Source organism: Leptodactylus fuscus, chromosome 2 (genome assembly GCF_031893055.1).
Source record: "Leptodactylus fuscus isolate aLepFus1 chromosome 2, aLepFus1.hap2, whole genome shotgun sequence".
NCBI lineage: Eukaryota > Metazoa > Chordata > Amphibia > Anura > Leptodactylidae > Leptodactylus > Leptodactylus fuscus.
The window spans coordinates 174382174-174403089 of NC_134266.1; the positions used below are offsets into that span (position 1 = coordinate 174382174).

General features: G+C 38.0%; 1 protein-coding gene across 1 annotated transcript in view; it reads left to right on the top strand.

Annotated features, from left to right (window-relative positions):
• RASA3 (RAS p21 protein activator 3) overlaps positions 1-20916 on the top strand; it is a 161034-nt gene that overhangs the window by 54338 nt on the left and 85780 nt on the right. Inside the window, exons 3-4 of the mRNA XM_075265117.1 lie at positions 3664-3781; positions 19127-19230. Of these exons, the coding sequence (XP_075121218.1) occupies positions 3664-3781; positions 19127-19230 (222 nt within the window). The remainder of the gene's footprint in view (positions 1-3663; positions 3782-19126; positions 19231-20916) is intronic.

Here is a 20916-nt window from a genome sequence, read left to right on the forward strand (position 1 = left end):
GCAGTTTACTGCTATTCCTGGTATCTGATATACAATCTGTGCTTTTAGCTAAATTTACTTATAGTTTCTCCAATTTCTCCTGTTTGTCCAGTTTCTCTCTCTGGCAAATGGGATGCACAATGTGTTCTACTTGGCCTCAGGCATTTAATAATGGGCCTCAGGCATTTAATAATGGATCTAAGGCCCCACATAGTGAGGCACAGCAGAAAAGTGCTGCAGAAAAAAAAGTGGCGGTAACTCATTCTGATTTTTCCTACAGAACTTTTAAAAGAAACCTCTGCAGACTTTCTGCTTCCATTATACCTAGAAGGAAACCACTGGTCTTTCCGTAGGTATAATTGACATGCTATTATTTCCAAAACCGCAATGGTTTTCAAATGGCAGCGGGTCCACTGCAGGTATGTTTTCGCCATGTGACTGTAAAACACTTTGAGTGTAAAATGCCGTGTTTTTTTTCGTGGGCATTTCTGCCGCAGCCAAATCACGGCATTTATACCACGTGGGGCCCCGGCTTAACATTGCCTTATAAACTAAGCTCATGTGAAGGATCTCATCTTGTACCTAGTCTCCATCTTACATTCTTTTCCTGAGCGCTGTCCAGAGAGCTCATCCTCCTAGAAAAAAATGTATCTATAATGAGATACGGCTTCTTCTGTGCCAAAACTTATGTTTCAACTTTATACCCAGCCATGTTGTGTTAGTTACACTAGTCATACCTTCTCTTTGTCTATATATAACCACACCTACACTGTATTTAAAACTCACCCCTTCCTCCATTAAAATTCAGAATTTACTTGGCACACCATGATGATTCTCTTCGCTAGCTCATATAACTAATTAATAATGATATTAATTTGTACTTCAATAGGGTGATACTTAGAGTGGATTATTCTCATACTCTTGTGTAGAGTTCCTATTTATATTAATACTTTGCGATTTATGATTATTCATACATATATCTTATACAGTATCAGACAACTTGCCATGAAAATTCTGTTGCATGTGATTCAGTCTCCACTTCTCATTTAGTTTTCTGAGGTTGGCGTCAGAACCCATGGAATAAAATTAGATCATCTTTCTCCTCTTTAATATAAATTGATAATGTCATATTCCTTGTTTCGCCCATGTAAGTGTTTCTCCATTTCTGTGTGCGGTGACCTGAGGTGCCCTTTATCAGTGGGCTTGTTTGCCTTTTATCTCTGTTTCCCCAGGTCACGCCACTTGATATTTTTAGGTTTAATTGCCTTTTAATGGATATGCTGGCGTACTGCACCTGACTATATAAAGGACACTGGTCATGTAGTTTACATCAGGGCGTCAGCTTCATGCAGGCAGCGGCTGATTGATTGTGTAGTAATGCCATGTAGTGATGGAAGGCGCATTCAGTAAAGTAGGGCAAAGAGTAAATCCTCAGCACTATTAGCATCAGATCCGTTTTACTTTAATGTATAAGTAATAGACTTACTAGTCCTTTTATAATCATTCGTTCTGGCTGGATGTCAAAAATTATTCTCCGTTATGTACATGTTGCTAATAAATAAAACTATAATATAAATAAAGTAAAAGCAATATAATAGGGGTTAATGTTTACAGTGTCCATAAACCATAAAGGAGTTAAATGCATATATATTTGTACCGAGGCAAAACAATTAACCCCATCAGTGCTGTTATGTATCTCCATTTCATCAACAATAATGCCAGGGCTGTACCCCAACATGTTGTATTGGCATATAGGACATATATATGTATATATATACGGTAATATGTTGGTGAAATTGAGCAAGGTTCTTTCATTTGTCTTTTCAGCTAGCTTCCATTCCTTTTTGATGGCAAGAATAGTTTAGTCTGAAAACCTGAAAGACTCATTTTTATTTCATCAATGAGATCACTTATATCTGTCATGGCTTCTATTTAAAAAAAAATAAATAAATAAAAAAATCATAACTTGACCGCATTGTAAACTGAGCCTTGTTTTGCAAAAAATTCTAAAAACATATATTTTATACATATACAATGGGTTACCTTAAAAGGATTCTACAATTAAAACCTTTTTTTTTGTGGATAAGACATCGGAATAGCCTTTAGAAAGGCTATTTGTCTCTTACCTTTAGATGTGGTCTCCGCTGCGCCGTTCCTTAGAAATACCGGTATTTATACTATTAGATTGTTCATATAATTTATTTTTAGGTAGTTCTGAACTACAAAGTTACAAAGTCCAAGTGATGATTATGTAAGGCTCACTCTCATATCCATAGGACAACCCATTAAACCATACCATAATTCTCCTAAAATGCTGTTGATTATTGTTGCATGCCTCTGCCAGGGTCCATTGTCATTCTTGGATAAAAGGGATATAGAATTGCGCACAGATCTGTATAGTTCTACAGCAATATTATCATCATAGTCTTCTTCAGTTAACAATAACGCTTGAAATGCTTGCTTGACATTCTCCACCTTAGGTAGTCCTCAGTAAGCCTATATAGTTAGTGCCTTTGTTTTACCCAGTGATTGTGATGGGTTCAGAGACATCTGTATATTTTCAAGTTGCTGACTCATGAATTAAACAGTGACTATGTCTTTCATACAGGTATGTCTATGTAAATGTATTTAAAACCGAATTGCAGATTTGTCACTGTGCGGACACAGCATTTCACTATCATGTTGTTACTTTGGGCAGCTCCTTTTTCATCCTTATAATCCCACTTGGCAATACTACTTTTTGACTTGGCTGTGAGTAAAGCCACTTGGGAGACGCTATAGACTAGAGACACATGTCCTATGCTTCTAGGAACAAACTCAATACAATTGGCTACAATGTTCTAACAAATTCTGAGAATTATGGATGAAGTTTTTTTTTGGTCAGGTTTCAAAATGTCTTGGCAACCTTTGCTGATAAGATAGGTATTGGATTATATGTATGATCTCTTCTCAGACACCTGTGTTAGCATTCATGATTTGTACTCACAGCACTTGTTGAGGAGGCCCGGATCCTATCGGAAGTGGCGTAGTTACAATTGGGTTCTTATCTACAGGAAGCTTGTGCAGCACTCATCTATATAAGAGTGGCTGTATATCCAACAATAATATTTTGTAAGATCCTACAATCTTACAATTGTCAACTCTTTTATGTAGTTATAAGTCTCTGCAAATAAATGGTCCATTCTTCTGCCTGTAGTGATGTTTTGCTAGGTTTTGTTATCATCTGCAATCTGGATCATCTATATTTATTTGAATGGGGCAGCATTTATTAGAATAGGGTATACAATATACCATAGGGCCGCATTTACCTAGCAGATGCCAAAAGAAGATGGTGGTGTGTGTGTGTTTTTTTTTTTTTTTTTTTTTTTAACTTCCTTCAGACTAGTATATGTATGTAGCTACACCTTTTTAACATTTATGTAAATGTGTTGTTCACTGATTTTCTAAATAGACATCCCATAAAAAATATATTGTACCAATATATCATGTAGGCAATGTTTGCCATGTCAGAGCCTTCAGTCTAAGATCCTCACAACATATACGTATGACAGGAGGGTCAATGTGATCTTACCAGTGCCTAACCTATGTCAATACCTGAATACACTAGCAAGCTTTAGCTAAAATTAGGCTTGACTGTTGTGTTCTTATAATCCTCAGTTCATGGTGTCTTTCTTTTTTTTTCAGGTGAAGCCAAAAATCTTCCTTCTTATCCAGGGCCAAACAAGATGCGGGATTGTTACTGTACTGTGAACCTAGACCAAGAAGAAGTGTTCAGGACCAAGATAGTAGAAAAGTCACTATGGTAATTTTTCACCCTTTCCTGCTTATACTTGATTTATTTTTAATAATTTGTTCAGTACGAAATCGAGTGGCAACTTTTAAGGTTATGTTCACATCCGCCTTCTGGTTATATTCGAAGTCTTCATCACAGATTCCATCTAAAATCAAGCAGGACTTTTTCATTTGGCAGCATAATGGTTATCTGATGAACCCCATTATAGTCAATTGGGTCCATCAAGATTTGTTCGGGATAGGTTCGTCCGATATGACAGATCCGTCCTTATCATAATTTCCTTTTTTTTTTTTTTTTTTTTTGTTCCTATAAGAGAACAGAAAAATGGAAATTCTTATGAGCCTAAGCAGATGACAGAAGCATTGAAAAGGATGTTAATGGTAACAGATATACCGAGCTCATAGGTTTAGCAATGCACAAACCAGAATAAAGTGAATTTCACTTTAGAGGGGAATTTCCCCCCAAACGGTAATAAGTCAATTGCAGTATGTTGCAAACTAACCTTGTAGAAGAGATCAAACGCATCTTCATGATACTTAGAAATGTTGGACAGATCCAAGTCTGTGTGGATTTGATGCTATTTCCTTTTTACCATTTCATAATGTACAATATTGCAACATCCCTCCAACTGGGAAGATTGCAACATTAGATTTACAGTTTACCATGCGGAGGGACTGTGATGTCTCCTGCATTCTCTATGTTCCTTATGTTGCCATAAATCCTGTGTGTTTGTGTCAATGTATACTAGCCACTCTCATGACTTCGCTGTTGTGTTAAGTGTCCTTACAAGAGACTGTTTCCTATTGAGTTTTGTGATAACAGTCCAGCAAATAACTGCATAATGTATCATGTAATGCATGACATGACTCTGCAGACATATGCCCCCATGTACACCAGCAAGGGGAAAGACTAGAGAAGGGTCCGAAAATGGATTTCAGTGCAGGATTTTATGGAAAGGAGACAAAATTTGTTACCACTGTATGTTAGAAAATGTATGAGGCCAGGGACCCGTGTGGTGTAAACGCTGCGTTTTCCAGTCACTGCGGATAGGAGTAAATCCCATTTACACATCGCAGGAAGAAAAATTACAGCATGTCAATTATACCTATGGAAATGCTGGCAGTTTCCTTATAGGTGTAATGGAAGCAGAAAGTCCACTGAAGAAACCTTTGCGGACATTATATGAAAATCACAGAAAAAAACACGTTGCTTCCACCAGAGTTTTTCCCACGCTTTTTTGCTACGACCTGAAATGTGGGGTCTTAGCCTTAATGTCACAAATGCTGGCAGAAAATCTAAAGTTTTTTGCGAATATAAGTTTTAAGCAACTTTATGGATGTACTTGATGACCAAAGGGACTGTTATCTGGGCCTCTTACTGTATGGCCCATATAATTAGTAGCCATATTTGGAAGGGAGGAGTAGCAATAGAAGGTACATATCGCACAAAGACATGGTTCCAAGTAAGCCCTGCTAGGCACATGAATATTCACATTAACAGTTAGGCCCGGTTCACATCTGCGTTCGGTATTCTGTTCGGAGAGTCCGTTTGGGGACCACCCCAATGGAATACCAAACGCATTGACAAGAGCGGTGACCTTATGAAAGCAACCAGACCACATAGACTATAATGGGGTCTGTGTGTTTTCCGTGCAGTTTCCACATGGAACGTGCAGAGAGAAAAGTACTTCATGAACTACCTATTATAGTCTATGGGGTCCGTGTGCTTACATTGCTCACCGCTTGTCAATGTGTTTGGTATTCTGTTCGGGGGGTCCGCAAGCGGACTCCCCAAACAGAATACATAACGCAGATGTGAACCAGGCCTTATATAGCTGTATAGAGCTGAGTTTGTAAAAAATATATTGTATGTACATATCCAAACATTATATACACAGAGGAGCCATTCAAGCATACCATTCCCTTATTCGAATAATAATAATAATTATTTTTTAATGCTTGTTTCATGTGCACTCCTTAATCTGAGCTTTTAGGCAAGTAAGGGGATAGCTAATAGTGCAAGCATATTAATAGACCGGATTGTGCAGCACCAGCTTAAAATAAATTCTATTAACTCTGACTTTTTTTTTTTTTTGTATGAACCAGCTCATTATTATTCCTGATGCGAGTCCCTGTACAGACAAAGCTCAGTGGTGTCTTCTAAAGAGGAGCTTGAATGCACTGCAGGGTTCTGAGCTTACAGAGGGTAGGGCAGGTTACAGGGTTTATTATCACAATGTCAGGCGGGTTAATGTCTGTACAGGTAGTGTGTCATTTTGATGAAGTCAATACATTTGTGGAATTGCCATTTGAATAGATTTAGTAGTTGTTACTATTTGCAGACAGTTTATATTAAGAGTATAACTTGTTGCTGGAACTTCAGGAGTTTTTGATATGTTCGGTTTATTTTGGTATTTTTAGATTTGATGAATGTGTGCAGTCTAAATATCATATATTGTACAAAAACGGATCTATATTGTATATGTTGCTCATTATCCTAGTAAAATAGGTTTATAATAAATACAGTACTCATTGTCCTAATAAAATAGATCAATATTGAATATACTGCTCACTATCCTAGTAAAACAGATCTATAATATACTGCTCATTGTCTTAATGAAATAGATCTATGTTAAATATACTGCTAATTATCCTAATAAAATACATCTACCGTATATTGAATATACCGTTCATTCTAGTAATAAAATAGATCGATATTGAATATACTGCTCATTATCCTAATAAATCCAGATCTAAATTGAATATATAGGACAGTATACCCGCCCTGGGCTTTCTAGTTCATGGATAGACTAATACTTACACAGAGAGCATGGAGGACATAATTCTGCACAAGGCGCATGTAATATATATATACTGTACTTCATATGCTACTTGAATAGAATGAATGGGTGGTACTTTTATAGATGGATAGGTGGATATAGATATATAATAGGCAGGCCTCCTTTAAATGGATCTAAAATATTGTGAACACAGTTTTGAGTATTAAACTATATCCTGACTTATAGACCATATTCCAAATAGGAGACCCCTGTGAAGCCCCCACCCCTTATAATTTTGCAGTGAACAGTTACAGAGAAGAAATGTTCAATTACTGAGCTATAATTGGAATGGCGATTTCTCCTATGTGGCGTAATTGAGAGCAATAAGAGAGCCTCATATGCTTCATCACCATAGCACAGATTACATCTCCATCTCATTTCCTTCACTGAACGCTCCTTTTTTGGGTCCTTCTAAAGTGGGCTGTTGTGAATAGCTAGCAAAAATCATTTTTATAGCCTCTCACCTGCATTTTTCAGACTTCCCAACGGATTCCATAAACTATATTGTTACATTAGCCACAGCAGGCAGTAGAAAATTACTATAGGATAGATCTTTTTGGAATAGTTTAACCAGCGACCTGAATACTGTATAAGGAGTATAAAGGTTTTTTTTATTTTTTATTGCTGACTTGAGCAATGTATCACTATGTCTATTTATTAAAATCAGTGGACTATATCACTTTTTTTTTCTACTCCATTTTTATTTTTAGACTTTTATTTATTTATTTTGTACATTATGGGGGATACTATCATTGCTGAGATTCTCCTGATATTGTGATATTCTATACATAATAGCCGCAATAGACTGGAATAGATTCAATGAGATCTGTGGGAGAGTTTTCTAGACATGCTGTCTGCAGGGGAGGGGGAGTAGATAAACCATTACATCAAGTATTTTCAGTAGTGGATGCTAAGATGAAGTACTATGAGTGTTATCTGGAAAGGTGTGATATTCTATTATAATGCTATATGTTTAGTTTGTGATGTAATTGAGGTGACTTCTGCAATGAATTACACCTATGGAATTTAGAGATGTGAGATTATTATTGGGCATAGTGGCCAGAGTGAAAATTGCAGGATTAGTACTTTTTTAATATACCGTAGATTGTGACATGAAAAATGTAAAATAAAATAATCCAAAAATTGTGTAAAAAATGTCTCGCTTGAAAACTTAAAAAGAAAAAAACCCTCAAAAGACCATTTTTGGTGACTCATTCCATTTAAAGACGGTATACAAACCATAAAGGTGTTGCAGAAATTTCTACAAATAAAAAATATTTCCATTCATCCACTCATTAGGGCTGTTTTTGACAGTGAGGCTATATATTTCTGTAAGCTCCATTCAGATGAGTGAGACAGTCACAGAAGTTTTTACAACAAATCTGACTTGTGTGAATATACCCTAATAGAACATCATGTGCTCCTCGGATAAAATCCTAATTAATATTGTATGTCTGTACTATTAAAGGAACACCCTGATCCAAAGAGCACTAAATAGCAAATCCCCTTCAGGCCGCACTGGATGGAGCACGTTGTACTTTGTTGCAGAACCTTCTGTTGTCCTTGCTCCATTACAAAGAAAAGTGATTTTACAGAGACAATGAACAGTGATATAGCTCCAGCAAGTGAAGGTTTTCAGCAGATTTTCCATATATGAAAGTGATGATAAACAGTTGCAGTCATGCCTTTGTCACTTTTCAATAGCTTGCACAATATTTTTCACCGAGCATGCAGATAGAAGAATGCAGATAGCGGTTAAGATCCCCAGATGATAATGTTACTTGGTAAAACATGTCAACTGGCAAACTCTGTTTTTTTAATCTGATATTTAAAAATGATATAAAAACTACATTTATTAAGTCGTGCGCCACATTTTTATTCATATTTTTAGGGCATATGTATGTATGCCAGCCATGTGGCCTAATATGTTTAGCATACTTGTTTACTATGCCACATTCATCATTTTGGTAAATGGATAGTCACTCTGCTCTACTCAGGGACACTATGACTACTTTTCCATCTTCTGCCTTCAGAATGGAGAGGACACTAAGTAATGCCACATGCAGTGTCTACTGACCCTATCAACATGGTCTGTACAATGTCATTGATAGGCAACAGCAGTGTCTTAGACTGCTCCTTCCCCATATTGTCAATAATCCATTTTAACCTACATTGAATCTTCAATCTGTCCAATAAACAATATAGAGGTTTTACATTGTCATAAATGTCTTGGTACAAGAGCACTAATAAATGCATTTCTCCTCTATGTACTGGTTTTCCTGTGCTCTAAAGATTGTATTTATTTCTAAATATTATATTCATTACCATTTCCACCCATATTCACATCTTTTTCTATCATTTTCGGTCATTGGGATGCTTCCTGGACTTTATTTCATTTAGTTCATCATCATAGTTATGCGGCAACAGAGTCTTTTATAGTGAGTTACTTGTATCTGTAGAATATATTGTTGCTTTTATTATATTGCATATTGTTGTGAAACATGAATAACTGTGATTTTATTAAAATAAGCTATATGGCATAGTATAGAAACAACTACAGGAAATTCCAAATAGGAAGGTAACACAAAGAAGGGAACAGTTTAGGCGGATGTATGTAGAGATTTATACAAGGCATAGGGAACTCTAAGGTTAGATCTTGGTTGTACTGTAAAAGCAGAACATGCATTGGCTGCTACTGAGCTTATGCCTTAGCCATGTCTTATTTCAGTATATCCCTGTAGTCTTCTAGTCAACATTTTTATAAAGAACAGCAACATCTACCTTTGGCTGTGCTTCTTTGTGCTGGTGCTCAACTAACTTTCAGCAGCCCAGTTAAAGTTAGTTTGTTCTTCATTGTTGTGGCGGTCTGGTCCTGAAAGTCATACAGTTCATTAGGTGAATGTAATGTTTTGTGCTGGTTTTAGGATTCACATGACTGATCTGTGCTTGCTGCCAATCTTTCAGCTGTGAAGTTTCCTTGTTGATAGATTCCTGTCAATGCCTCGATGTACGATGGCAACTTTACAGAATTTTGTTTCCTTTTGCTTTGCTAATTGAATTTAAAATGAAATAAAAATTTATTACTATTGTTATTTGTATCGACTTACCATAAGTATGTTGCTCTTTCCTGTTGTTTTACAATATGCACACTTATTTTTCTCACTTACTTCATACCATAAAACAAAGTCGTTGTTAGTGCAGGTTCAAACTGCATTTGGGCTGTAGGCTAGATGTGCACCTTAGTTTCCAGCCATGTGTATTCTCTCTCTCTCTCTCCCCTCCCCTCTCCCCCTCTCCCCTCTCTCTCCCCTCTCTCTCCCCTCTCTCTCCCCTCTCTCTCCCCTCTCTCTCCCCTCTCTCTCCCCTCTCTCTCCCCTCTCTCTCCCCTCTCTCTCCCCTCTCCCCCCCCTCTCCCCCCTCTCCCCCCTCTCCCCCCTCTCCCCCCTCTCCCCCCTCTCCCCCCTCTCCCCCCTCTCCCCCCTCTCTCCCCTCTCTCTCTCTCCCCTTTTTAGAGCTATCTGCTATGATATAGACTGTAGAGTATTCAAACATATGCTGTAACATTGTTCCCTGTAAGGAAGACAGTCAGTGAAATAAAACTGACATGTGAAAATGCCTGTTCAGTTTAATGTGTCATTGCTTAGTCTATGTCCAAGGTATAACTTCTTGACAGCATACTCACTGGAGTCACTGTTAGGCTTAGTTCACAGGTAAATTACGTGTGGCTTATTTTGGCACTGGAAAAAAATGCTTCCTAATTAGGAAGCATTTTTTAGACCTTGGCCTGCTTTTTGTGGTGCATTTTTTTTTGTAAAAACTGCTTCCAACAAGGCCAAGCGGTTTTCCCATCCCTTAAAAGAGAACAGGCCGCAAAAAACACGTTGCGTTTTTTACCGCGCTGTTTTATGTAAAAAAAAACGCAACACGTTTTTATTGCTTTCTTCAGACGGAAAATGCCTGAGGAAAGTTCATTTCTCTTCTAGCGAAAAAAAGCAAGCCCTTTACATAGACTATCATTGTATGGAGGCGGATTATGACGTGGACTCCGCTGTCAAAATCCGCCTCCATGTCCCCATGTGAACTATCTGAATGGAGATATATTGATAATTATCAGTTATCCTTAAACTAGTGGGTGGCCTATCTGCTGTGAAATAGGCACAAGGTGCACAGAGAAGAGGAGATTCAGCTCCCGTATGTATCTGTAACACACCCTCAGAAACAGCAGCAGAACTGACTACATAGTTCAGTAGCTGTAAACCCAGCACTGGGATAGCATAAAACCCTTCAGCAGCAGCGTCTCTATGCTTCTGTCTGTACTCTGCAAAGGCACCCTCTTCCAGGACTATGATGAATGATCGGTTCAGAAGGCAGAGCGGTGAGACTGGCTCAGAACTGAAAAAGAGGCCTTATCGTGTCTTATATTTTATAATTATATTGGCTTGTACTATTGCTTTTATGGGAAGTTTGTTGAAACACTGACTATTAAAATCATTTGCCATGCTGGTATCACAGTGTCCATTTTACTTTGGAACCAATTGATAGCCACAAGGTCATATGCAACTTTTCCACCCTTAGGCAGGGTTTACACTAATGTCCGATGCTAATGTCCACGCAAAATCCACAATATTAAGGGAAATCCTACATGTTGGGTTTAGCTGTCTGCTTGAAAAATCGGACATCTTTGCAAATGGACACTTAAGGACAGACACTGACAATAAAGAACGCTCATGATGTCCCATTTAAAATTATGCAAAATGTAACGGACACAGCTAGTGTCCGATGCTAATGTTCGCGCAAGATTTTGTGCGGACATTAGCATCGGACACTAGCTGTTGGACACCGACGCTAGTGTGAACGCCCCCTTAGAGTTCCAAAGTTGTCTGTTCCTGTTGGGTGGACAGGATGATCATATTTCCCTTAATGTTCTCCTTAATAAACTTTGTAACCATAGGTATGTGGTCAGAAAGACTGAGCTGTGATCTCTTTATGGCCATATGACAGGGGCTGTCTAATCATCAGCAATAATTGTGATAAAAGTTTCTGTTCCTACCTGTAAAGTGTGTATGGAATAGTAAATACAATTTCATTGTACGTGAAGCTCTGATGATCTGTAAAGACTCTAGTAGAGAAAGTGTTATCAAAACCTAATTTAGGCTGGGGCCCCACGGGTTGGAAATGCTGCGGGAAAAATCGGGGCATTTCACAGTATGGGCAAAGTGGATGGGATTCTATGCCGTCCTTGTGGTAAAAACCGCCGTGCGGACATGCCACGGTTTCCAAAACTGGCATGGTTTTGGAAATCACAGCATGTCAATTATATCTACAGAAACGCTAGTTGTTTCCCCATAGGTATAATTGCAAAAGAAAGTCTGCGGAGGAAAACTCTGCGAACTTTCTGTTTAAAGTGCTGCAGGAAGAACCGTGATGCGTTTCCGTCGCGGTTTTTCCTACAGCGCTTTATTGCTGTGGGATGTTCTGTGGGGCCTTAGCCTACCTTTGTTACTATGCAACGTCCTCCGTGTGATATGGTGATAGAAGAAATAATAGACTTCAATGTGAGGAACAGACACATGGAACTCCTTAATGGTGTACATGAGATGCTTTAGATTTGGATGGAGATTTGCTTATAATAATACTTTTGCCTTCAGCAAAACCCAGTAAAATTATTTCCTTTGGGATAAAGTGTAGCATAGGACTGTATACGTTCTTTTAATATAGATTGTATGTGTGCTCTTTTTCAACTTGTGACTGGTGTCACCCATGTGGTTCTTTGCTAAATTTAGCTTTGAAAATTCATGAATACAACATTCCAGAGTAATCCTTTGATGTTGAGTGTTCCTTTTGTTCATTTATCTGTAGCAAATCTAATTTCTATATGTGGGTGGATGCATGTAAGTTTGTCTGGTTTAGGGTCGTGTTAGAGCCAGTTATATCTGAAATACCAAGAAAATGCTGCTTTAATATTTCTATAGAGATTTTGCTTTGCCTATTTGATAGAATTATGGAGATACCACATCCGGTTTAGCGCTTGGGTAGATAGCGGTTACCATGTTTGGGCATTGGATGCACAAATATTAATACCTAATGTGAATGTCCCATGACGGACCAATAGGTTCACCAATGAATTAGTCTAGTTTCTGTTTGGTAGTGGAAAAAAGGAGCATAGGTGGCACTACTGCAGTCTTAAACACAGTAAAGAACAATCTCTTTAAATAGAGAGATAAAGTGGGTATTGGGTGTAAGCGAATTGTAGCCAACGCCTATATGGGTTGTGCACTACATCCCTGAACAACAGTCCATATAATATAGAGTCAAAAAGAGAAATGGGGGGGGGCACTCACCCAAGGCTTTTTATTAATCCATTATCGTTAAAAGCAGTTGGATAAAGAAGAATGCATACACAGGAACCAATAGGCAACGATCATTTTGCTTCCTCAGGCCTTGTACATACTTCCATACTTTTCTTGTATAGGTAAACAAAAAACAGAGACCGCACCGAGCTGCATATGGTGAGGTACCGTATGGTGAGCGAAAGTGTGTGTTGAGAGCTTCTCACCTTGAAAGGTTGTATCAAACAACCAATTGTTAGGCTTTCGAACCACTTAGGGAAGGGAGGGTTCCACCCCAGGTACTGAGACGGCAGGATCCGTACCACCCTTGGTTTCAACAACAATACTTTTCTTGTAAGTATATACAAGGCCTGAGGGATAATTTCAAAACTTACTGTGTGCTGTTTTTATAATTGAGTGAAATTCAGTATATTTATAAGCTCCCTCTAGTGGTGGCTGCAGACATAGGATAAGTTCACATCTGCATATGGTGTTGGAGACTCCGTTGCAATGTCTGCCTGAAAATCGGTGGAGGAAGTCCTGCACCAACGACTTTCTCCTCTATTTTAGCATTCCACCTCTCCATTGGCATTGCTAGTATGAATGTAGCGATACTTTGTGTCATATTTTGAATTTAAGAAAAATAAAATTTAAATAAAATAGTGTTTGAGTGGAAAAACACTTTATCGTTATTATACTGCCACGGTCTTGTTTTTGTTTGGACATTATGCTATATGTATTCTTGTATGTTTGGTCAGCAGTCTTAAGCAGACTTCACTTACCACAATGAGTTGCATATGATATAAACATTTGCTTATCTGGCATAGCAGAAAAACCAAAATATAATGTGGCAGTTCCACAGGAAGCAATATATATATATATATATATATATATATATATATATATATATATATATATATATATATATATATATATATATATATATATACACACTGTGCACTGGAGCAGCTCATAGCTGATATTATAATTAAATAAACCTGTCCCATTCTCCAAGTGTTTTAATAGTATTTTAGAGCGGTTTTATTCATTTCCTTCCTTGCATCCAAGTCAAAAACTGCAATTGTGAATCTCATCTAAAAGGGGTTGTCTGGGCACAATTTTATTTATTGTTTTTTTTTATTTTATTTTTTTTTTATTTCCTTCCCTACCTTTTTAACCTCTACAAATTCTCGACACCCACCTAACATTACTTGATTTTCCAATGAGCACTTATTTGCACTATGGGAGATGGTGTAAAAGAGTAAATAACATGTGGTCCCGGATAATCCCTAGAAGATAATTAATTTATTAGTTTTAGCTTTGAAATAAACCCATTAAATTATTTGAGCTACGAGACAAAAAATATATATATAGACCCAAATATCAGACAGTTTTCAGAATGATGTAACCTTGAACTTGAGTGTCCACATATTTAAACATCTGGTCCTCTATCTGCTTTTCAGGTCAGTTTCTCAATCTGCATTGCACAAATGTGGTTTAATGAGTAGGTGTGATGTAAATCGTACCGCTCTTGTTATTTGTCATTTCTAGTTGTCTAGTTTGTCATGAACAGCTTGTATGTACCAGGTACAACATCATTATCCATGCATAAGAGTATAATGCAGAGCTTGTACTGTATACATGTGAAAAGGTTTGTCATGTGCAGCAGACATACTTTTGGAGTACTTGGGTAAGGCGCAGAATTGTAGATTTGTGCAATAACCAATGCATGGATACTTATATTTAGCAAACAAATTATGTTGTCTGTGGTCATAAAAAGTATGATATATCTTTAATGCACCTTTCCACCCATATTATAAATGTGGCATGTGTTGTTGAATAGTGCACTTTGTTTAGGCACATTATTTCATTTATTAGACCAATAGTTGGTGCCCCAGGGCTGCTATGCCCGCTGTACCAGGGCACAGGAAGTTGCTACCATTACAAGCCATTTCAGAATGCACGTACAACTATTTTTTTGTCAATGAATTACTGACCATGACCATGCATACAAATGCCAAATTCTAGCAAAATCCCATTAGGAGGCATTGACACTACCATTAGTAGTGTCTGTTGCTACCATCCATTACAAAACGTTAACAGACACGTCATAAATCCTTAAAAATCCCATTGATTTAATTGGGATTTGATCTGTTTGTTCATGTCTGTTAGTGTCCATTTTCACCAAATCTGTCACGTGTCAATTTTTTAGCAGACATAATAGTGCTGGGTGCATAAATAAGTGGCGGACATTAAGTTTGTATTATCTTAATGTGTATGGCTAATAGACAGTAACGGATAGCTGTGCGTTATACTGTCTGTATATTATAAAAATGGACATTAACTGATGCAAATATGTCCATTTGCAGATAGTTGGAATAGCTGGAATCTGCTATATACTGTGGTGATACTGAATGTTTATAGATGTTTTTACTATTGGATTTTTTTTTCTTTTATCGCAGAGCTGTCAGCAGTAAATTATGCTTTCATAATGTATTACAATGGTGTTGGCATATCCTTGACTACATTCTCAGTGTAGGTGTTAGTGTTTCTGCCTCAAGGTTTACGTAGTAAGGCCCCTTTCAGATGACTGCTGACCGCTGGCTATGATTAAACATCACGGTCGCCCTATGGGTGGCACACAGATGTCATCAATAAATAGGAGCCTTGGAAGCACGGTCGCAAAACCGAACAGGAATAGGACAGGTCTTGAGTTCTGCGGCCCAGACTGTCAGCCCGCACACAAGACCGTGTAATACACAGTCATGTGCAGGGGCCGATAGAAATTAATGGGTCAATTTGCTATTTGTGAAAAGCCAAGATAGCACACTGATCTGGCCCAGTCTGCAAAGGGCCTAAGAATACAGCTTTGACTAGACAGTATATAAGCTGCCTTGCAGCCAATCTACACTAGAGGACTCCTTGGGTCAGATATTCTCCTAAGTGTTCCCGTATACCAAGTTATTGAAAGGCATGTTTGATCTCACAATATTTATTCCACATGCTTGCATGAAATGTGGTTAAGTGACCATAACACACCAAATATCATCATTCGCTGATGTTCTCTGCTGTCATGCTACATTTCATTTGCTCAGGAAGGTCTCAGATTACATTGAGGCATAATTTTGAGGTCCTTCTAAGATATGGTTTTAGGTCAAAGTTAGTCTTTTTACTGCAGTGACTAACACGTACCATGATTTTTATACAGTATAACAAGTATGCAGAGTGCCCATACGTGTAATATAAACACTAGGCTTTTGGATAGGATATTTTATAAGAGGAGGTGGGCATGCATTGAAGAGGTGAGTGTTTTCATTGTATTTTATGGATACACTGTGTAAAGCAGTTTAGGGTCTACTGGGAACATTGGTTGTGCTGAGGGGGAATGGTTAAGATTTATTTAGTTGCTGGACAGGTTTGACTAGGCTTAGACCTGCAAATACTTCTGTGTTCTTATACTTGTCCTTCACGATTCAGATAAAAAAAACTGCCTTGTCATGTCTGTTGTGTTAGACCTCAGTATTTATTGCATTCTATGCTTAGTAATTAAAAACTGTGTGAGATAAGCCACACAATGAACCCATTACTTCAATTAGATGTGCTTGTGCATATACAGATTGTGTGTGTATAATATATAATATAATATATAATATGTATGTATATATAAAATATATACTCAAAGTGTACTACCTTGATCAAAGTCAGAGTAGATGAGCAGATAACCCTCCTGTTGGCGTGCATTTTTAGCATACTGTTCTTTTTGTTGGGCGGAAGCTTGTACGATGTAAGGGCTCTATTACGTTATTTCCATGGTCTACTACTTGTATTGTTTTGCTGCATATTATCTTGACAGGCACTTTCTTACCTATTCTTCTCTAATCATTATTTCTTGTCTTGAACCCAAAACACTCAGGCACATAAACAATATAAAACAGGTCTCTGTTGACAAGTCTCTATTTTTAGTCTGATTACATTTAGACATGCAGCCTAAGATTTCACCTGATTTATCAAACTGGTTGATAAATGTGGCATATATGAAGATTGTCTAGTTCACGTTATAGCAAGTATTAATTGGCTTAGTTTGGGGCAGAATTTTACGACAAAAGTTTTTGCATCCTAAACTATGCCCCCTTTCCCTACTAATCCACATCCATTTGTCTAGCAAGTTGGGAAAATTTCCTGACAGAATAGACATTCAGTATGTTAAGGATCTCTGTCACATTGGAAAATATGACTCAGTGTTTCTTCATGTGGTATCTGAAAATCTCAAAAGCCTCATTCCCAAATAAACACCACCATCCAAAAAAGGATGAGCCATGCTTTAATGTGTGGAGACTGCCAGTATTCCTTAAAAACAATTGGAGTAAAGCAGTTACAGGTTTATAGAATATATGAAACCTTTAGGCTGAGGCCCCATGTTGTAGAAACGCAACTTTTTTTGTTGCAGATTTTACTACGTTTTTTTGAGCCAAAGCCAGGAGTGGATTGGGCAGAAGGTAGAAGTGTAAGTACTATCTACATAGCTCCCATTCATTTTGCAGTCATTCCTGGCTTTGGATTAAAAAAATGTGGCAAAATATGAAGCAAAAAAGCTGTGTTTCTGCAACGTGAGGCCTCAGCCTAAAAGAGGTCCTTTCATGTCCTCATTAATTTTTGGTATCATATACCATTAGAAAGCTGACATTGCATTGAATTCAGTACACTGTCGGCTTTCCCGGTATGTACCTTGGTGCTGGAGATATCAGTGCTGTTAATTTCGGCACCGATCTCTCCCCACTGTCAGAAAGGTGTGTCTCATGGCTCAGAGTCATTGCTGAGCTGTATAGCATGCCCCACCCAACAGTACTCTAGCATAGCCTTGTATTGTCAGAAGGGGTGTTCCTCACAGCTCAGTGTCATCTTCCCAGAACTGGGAAGAACTGGCGGTCAACTGCCTGATAACAAGTTGTGCAACTGTGTGTGGACCATGGGCTGATTTTTACCTACTGGAAGTAAGCAGAATGAATTACAATACAATGAGGAATTGATACAGAAAGTATATTGGACAACTGGATAACTTTTCATTATACAAACAATAGTATTTGTCTGAAATTGGACAACCCCTATAAGACCACCCACTGAATTTTGATGCCCCGAATGAGCAGAGATTTACAGTAAATAACTATAACTTTATGGCCAGAGGTCTGTTTGTCTGACATCCAAGGGTCATTTATTTCACAAAGGGATGGAAAATAAAGATCTGCTGTTTTCTTCCCAGAAATACTGTCACTGCAATTTTGGCAAATTGGGTTCTAAATAATAGTCTACATAAGGCTATGTTCACATTTGTGGCACTGGTACCATTTATCTATTCCATCATAAAAATAGAGAAGCCAAATGAAAACTGGGCACAGATTCCTTTACATGACAGCGACCAATGGGACCTTACATATTACATTGATTGTAATGGGGACAATAACAGAATTTGCTATAATGGAGAGAAACTCATATGCAGATGTGAATGTAGCCTTATAAAAAAAATTACATATTTTCTATGTTATTAAACTTACTGTGACACAAAAAACCCTCTTAAGGCTAAGGCCCTTTGATGCGGAAGAGTTGCTTTTTTGGTGCAGAATTTAGTCCTTGGTTTGGCTAAAAAAAAAAAAGCGACAAAAGCCACTTTCACAATTTCACAAAGTGAAATGCATAAAAAAACCCAGCAATTTTCATTGTGTTTTCGCACAGTTTTCCTCTGCAGACTTTCTGCACTCATTATACCTATATGGAAAATGCCATCTAATTGACATACTTCGACTTACAGTAAATTCATTGCTAACTTTGTATTTACATAGGGAGATAACAAACACTGTCCAAACCTTTATCAGCAAACTACAGTTAACTGTTAACGGTTGGAACATAAGTGTAATTCAGAAGTGAACCATGTTATGCATCCTATAATGCTAGATAAGGAGAGATACAGGCCAGGTTTCCTGACAACGATGTGTAAACAATGGGAGGAATAAGTTCACATAGCAGGAAAACAAAGCAGCATTGCTAAAGCAATGTATTTAGGAAAACGCTTTAATTTTCATAAGCTAGCAATTTAGGATCATTGAGATGAGAGTACCCTATTTAAGCATAATTGTACGAAGAATTGTGTAAGATTTTCCATACTTATCTGAACTTTTTCTCTTCCCCATTCAGCCCTTTTTATGGAGAAGATTTTTATTGTGAGATTCCACGAAACTTTCGCCACCTCTCCTTTTACATATTTGACAGAGATGTTTTTCGTAGGGATTCCATCATGGGTAAGTGTCATATTTGTGATCATGAAAAATATATGTGCATGAATTGACATTTTAGATTGGAAAGTTTTTTTGGTGGGATATACCGTGTAAGCCTATCTTGTAAATGTAGCTGTCCATGTTTGTGATTGTTATTTATAAATGATATAAACCGCATTATACATTTTCATGATCATTTTTATTAGTCGCAGACTACTACAAATTCTGCATTCTTCTCCTACCTCAGAAATGGTCCAAGCTGAGGGCCGTTTTTACTACTGATGACCTTTTCCAAGGATCAGATCAGTGGGGCTTCAACACCTCGACCCTGCACCAATCAGCTGTTTCAGCAGCCTCTGTCACTGGTAACCTACACAGGGTGTTCTCAGTTGATTTAACCCTTGCTTATGTTACCTCTGCCTGCTTCCAGCCCAGTTTCTGCTTATGTTACTACTTCTTTTCCCTATATAGCTCATGCAGGCCACTGCATATGGTATGGGACCTGGGGTTTATTTATCAGTATGGTGGTTACTGCAATTGGCTAAATAAGTCTGTTGCTTCTCCCTTCCTACTTTACACAGAACTGCAGGTTATCCCTATGTAAAGTATCCAGGAAGAGACAACAGTCTTGCATAAAGTATGGAGGGTTAGACCCATGTAAAGAAAGAAGGCAGTAATGATTTCCTGGCAACCTTGAGTAAAATATCATAATTTACACTGGACTTCTGCAGCCTAGACCCCCCAGCTTTCACCTCTACATTCCTCACACAGCATTGCAAGCAGGACTTTTCTCTCCCCATTTTAAGGGTGGAAACATGGCAGACCACAGTATAATCTTTAGGGTCCTTGGGTAGCCACTTTTTAAGTGGATTGGACTTGTATGTGATCCACAAGGATCACATACAAACTGATAAGGTCATCACAAAGCAATCCTAACGCTGGCTACAACATAGTTTTAGCCAAGATGACCTTATCTTTTTGTATGTGATCCTTGTGGATCTCCTCTTTGCACCACTCTGCTGGAGATATTTATATGATTTTTGGAGGACTTTTATCAAAAATTAGTAGTTAGGTCCCCTGTTAGTAGTTAGGTGTGAAGGCACCATGAAACGCCGCATAGGGACTATCTTTTTTTTTTTTTTTTTTTGTGGAGAGGTTCAGCTTGCAACTGCCCTTGTAAGGGTGGGAGCAATTATGGGGTACGGGGATAGCATCTGAGGGTCAGCCTAGGGACTGTCCTGCACCCTATTTCTGCTCACCATGATATCTCTGACTGTGGGTAAGATCAAACCATATTTTTCTCTATACTCCATGCGGTTATTATGGCGATTAGATACAGCATATTCCTACCCTGAACGCTCTCTGAGGCCAAACCTAGTCGTTTACAATTTTTGTGTTATGTTTTTATTTTATTTTATGTGTGTTATATCCTAGGCTGTACTCACCCTAAGGACATTTTTAGGGGTATATAATTAAATGTTATGTTTTAATATTTTTGCATCAGTGCTTTGTGACTGATAATGTTCAAAAAAGCAGTCGTTTTTGTAATGCAGCTTTTCCGATGCATATTTTTTTATGCAATATGTGGATGGGTTAGCCAGAATCCCATCCACTTTGCATATACTGTAAAATGCTGCGTTTTCGCAACATGAGGCCCCGGCTTAAAGCAGACAAAGCGGTTTTTGGCTGAGGCCCCACGTTGCAGACATG